The sequence below is a fragment of the Eschrichtius robustus genome, chromosome 19 (genome assembly GCF_028021215.1).
Source record: "Eschrichtius robustus isolate mEscRob2 chromosome 19, mEscRob2.pri, whole genome shotgun sequence".
Taxonomy (NCBI): domain Eukaryota; kingdom Metazoa; phylum Chordata; class Mammalia; order Artiodactyla; family Eschrichtiidae; genus Eschrichtius; species Eschrichtius robustus.
In genome coordinates this window covers 35,370,468-35,373,990 of record NC_090842.1, presented here as the reverse complement: position 1 = coordinate 35,373,990, position 3,523 = coordinate 35,370,468, and the positions used below count along the sequence as shown (strand labels likewise).

Genomic DNA, 3,523 nt, shown 5'->3' with positions numbered 1-3,523 from the left:
AAAAAGGGGGGAGGGACATATTAGATTTCAGCGGGTGTAAAGATTCAGATGGCGACTCAGAGGAGGAAGATATTTCACATTATACAGTGAAATGCAAAGTTTCTTTTATATAAATTGTAGGGAACGTGAACATGAGGGTAAGAAACAATGACAAGGAGTCTCTCTTGATTACTGCCACTGGAATGCGGGAGGCGAGTTTATTTTTGGAAATGGGAGTGCGCAGAGCTAAGCGGAATTTACTTCTCCTAGAGGAAACGGACAAAGTTGTCCGACCGCCGGGTGCGCACGTTTTACCCGGATACAGCTGCGGAACATGTAGGAAGTTTCAAGTCGTGCCGCTTTCTCGTCCTCTAAAGTTCTGCCTCTTTATCATTTTCCCCTCCTGCCTTCGCCCTCTCCCTGCCTCCATTCCCGCGATGAGCCAGTCAGAGGGGAAATACGAGGAATCCCGAGAAGGTCGAGTACTTCCAGCCCCCCATCAAGTTTCCTCGCTCCAGCTTGAGGTATGCTCGGTCGCCTTTCTCCATCTGGATTAGAACTCCGTTGCTGGCGGCTTCCCGGGTCACGTCCTGGTCACCAGCGAAGGCTGAAATCACCGGCCACCCGTTTAACATGAGGCTCACCTGAGAAAGAGACAGGCCCGCTTCAGAGGCGCAACCTAGGCGGGTACCGAAGCGGCGATAAAGCCGCGAACCTTCGCCGCTTGGCTAACAGCCGTAAGGCCTGGAAGCAGGGGGCGGGGGTGGGGCGGGAGAGCGGAAAGAAAAGGCGCTTTGCAGTTTACTGCTGAGGGTCCAATGAGGCGAAAGACGGCCCATTTGGGTGACAGGAAGGGTCTGCCCCCAAAACAGGAGTCACTTTCATTTCTTGGACGCGCCAATAGAATCCTGATTCGCTCTCTTATCCAGTTTAATGAACCCGTAGGTGGCTCAAGCGCCCAGAGACCTTCAGCCTCGCCCTCCCCCCAGCCTCAAAGAGAAACTCAGGCAACTGGCGCTTCCGGGAACACAAACAAATAGAAACAAACACACAAAACGCCTGGTTCCTCCCGGACCCGGCTGCCAGGACACAGCAGAGACGCAATGGAGGAGCCAGGCAAGGCTTCGGCTGATGAGAAATCTCGCGCAGAGCTGCACTCAGTGCTTCATCCCCAACCCCCGGGCTCAGTTCCCGTCCCAGATCCAGCGTCGCCCGCCACCGCCTGGTTTTGCCCTTGCGGTGGCACCAGAAGCCAAAGGCCCTGCGCCCTCTCCCCAACCGCGCGTTCCGCCTTCTGTGTCCGCCCAAAGGAATCCTGGACACCTTTGGGAACCTGGAGAGCCGGTGAGTGCTGGCTAAGGAGAGGCAGGAGCCAGGAGGGAGTGGCACTATGCCCCTCCCTTCTGTCTCCACTCTTAAACTGCTAAGGCTCGGCGCTGCTTGGTCAGAAATCCGGAGTCGGCCCCCATAAAGACGCCAGGAGACCCCCCCCCTCCCCCCGAGCGTGGCGCTGAACGCAAGCGCACAGGCGTCTCGCGGGCTGCAGAGCTGGGACGGGGTCTGGGATACTGTACGTGGTGCTGAGGGCGAGGATCGCGGAAAGCTTCCCGAAGCGGGAACTGTCCCTGATGCTAACAGAAACCTCTAAGGGAAATCCCTGGAGTCCAATAGCGGGAGAACCTCTTTGCAGGGTCCCAGAAGGCAGACGCAGAAAACTGTGCCTGGGGATGGGAATAGGTTCCAAGAACCAATGACAGGGAAGGCAAGGGAGAGTCCAAGCCACAGAACCGTGAGGCCCTGCTACCCGTCCCTCCAAGCAGCCCGGACACATGCAGCTGCCCCTTCCATCTCCCACCCCCACAGGGCTCGCTCAATCCCGCGGCTAGTAGCCCCCTACCAGGGCTGGGGCCTGGCCCTGAGGCGGCAGCTGACCTGGATGGTCTGTCTGTTGTAGACTTTTACCACGTGGAAGTTAAAACTGTAGATCCCTTTGCGCGGGGCGATGAAAGTGCTGCGTTCTGAATCAAAGTTGTTCCCGATGTTCACTAGTACCTATAACGAGACGGGAACGAAGGGGAGTAGGCAAGAATCTGTCCAGAACTCTTGTCCCTGCGTTTCCGCAGAGACCTCGGAGAGGATCGAACATCTACCTACCACCTCTCCCCTAACCTCCACCAATCCAATCTTCCCCGAGCACTCACCTGGTCGAAGTAGATGATCATGGTGCGATTACTCATCTCGGACGGCTCGTGGTTGGTGCTTCTGATGGCAGAGAAAGCCACCTTAGCGCTGCCGGAGCGCACAGAGATGCCCAGAGCTGTGCCCGTGGGATCGGACGTAGGGTTGGAGTCGCAAACCACCAGGCACTTGCCCTCCAGCACGATGGGCTCTGTCTCATTCTGCCCGCGGGCCGGGCCCGCCAGCCATGCTGCCCCCAGCAGCAGCAGCTCCACGACGCCCAGCATCGCGGCGCCGGCGCCCACCCCGCCCCCCACCCCGGGGGCTGCCTGCGCCAGCCGCCCCCCCCCCCGCCCCAGCCCCGCTCCGAAACCCCCTCCTCAGCTCCGTGAGCAGCTCCACCGACTCCGCTCTGGACACTTCAGGTCTTCCTTGCACTCCTGGGCAAGCGTGCACCCCGCGCGATGCTCCCGGAGCCCTGCCCGGGTCTCAGGGGTACCGCGGCTGCCCAGCCGCACTTGGATGCATAGCCGCTGCCGCTTGATCCTCGCTGCTTCCGCCGCCTCCTGCCCGCACCGGCCGCTCCCGCCGCCGCCGCCGATCTGAATTATTGATGCAGCCGGCGATGCAGCCGGAGCGGGCGGAGAGCGCGCGCCGGGCACAAAGGCGCGGACCGAGGCCTGGCCCCGCCCCTGCCACCTCCCTCTCCAGCCCCGCCCCCGCACCGGCAGAGGCTCCGCCCCCTGGCCAATCCTGGCGCGCCGCGCTCCCCGCCGAGCCAATGGCGGCGCTGTCCGCGCGCGGCCACCTGACCCTGGGCGCTGTTGTTATTAGGCGCGGCGAGGCCGGCGGCGCGCGGCAGCAGGGTTGGGCTCTGGCCGGGAGTCGACGGAGAGAGCGAGGATCGGGAGCGCGCGCGCGCCCGCGCCCAGACCGTCTGCCGCGGCCGCTCGCTTTCTCGTTTCCCGCCTCCCGCCTCCCGCTACGGTCTTGTTCAGCCCCTCAGCCCTTCCGCGCACCTCCCTCGCCGGCCCTCAGGTAGGGGGCGGCGCGCGCCCAGGGTCCGGAGTTGAGTCGCAGGGGGCCGAGAGACGCCCGCGTGTGGGCGCGTGGGTCGGGAGGGGAGCGCCCTCCAGCGGGTAAAGGCGCGAGGGGCAGCGGGCGCGCGGGTGAGCCGTGGCGTGCGGGCTGACCGGGCTGTCGGGCCGCAGGGCGCGTGCGTGCGCGACGGGGCGGGGCGTGCGCGAAGGCCTTGGTGGGAGGAGGCGCACGTGAAGCCGCCGGGAGCTGGCGCGGCGGGGTCTGGAGGCCGCTGTCAGCATCCCGGCCTCGCGGCTAAGAGCGTAGCGCTGGGCCGGCAGCTCTC

General features: G+C 63.4%; 1 protein-coding gene across 1 annotated transcript; it reads right to left on the bottom strand.

Annotated features, from left to right (window-relative positions):
* Positions 1-425: 425 nt before the first annotated feature.
* On the bottom strand, positions 426-2,444 carry CBLN1 (cerebellin 1 precursor). Its single transcript, XM_068528408.1, has 3 exons — positions 2,181-2,444; positions 1,912-2,031; positions 426-623 (listed from the first exon to the last, which is right to left on the bottom strand). The coding sequence occupies exons 1-3, from the start codon at positions 2,442-2,444 to the stop codon at positions 426-428; spliced, it is 582 nt and encodes a 193-aa protein (XP_068384509.1).
* Between the last annotated feature and the right edge of the window lie 1,079 nt (positions 2,445-3,523).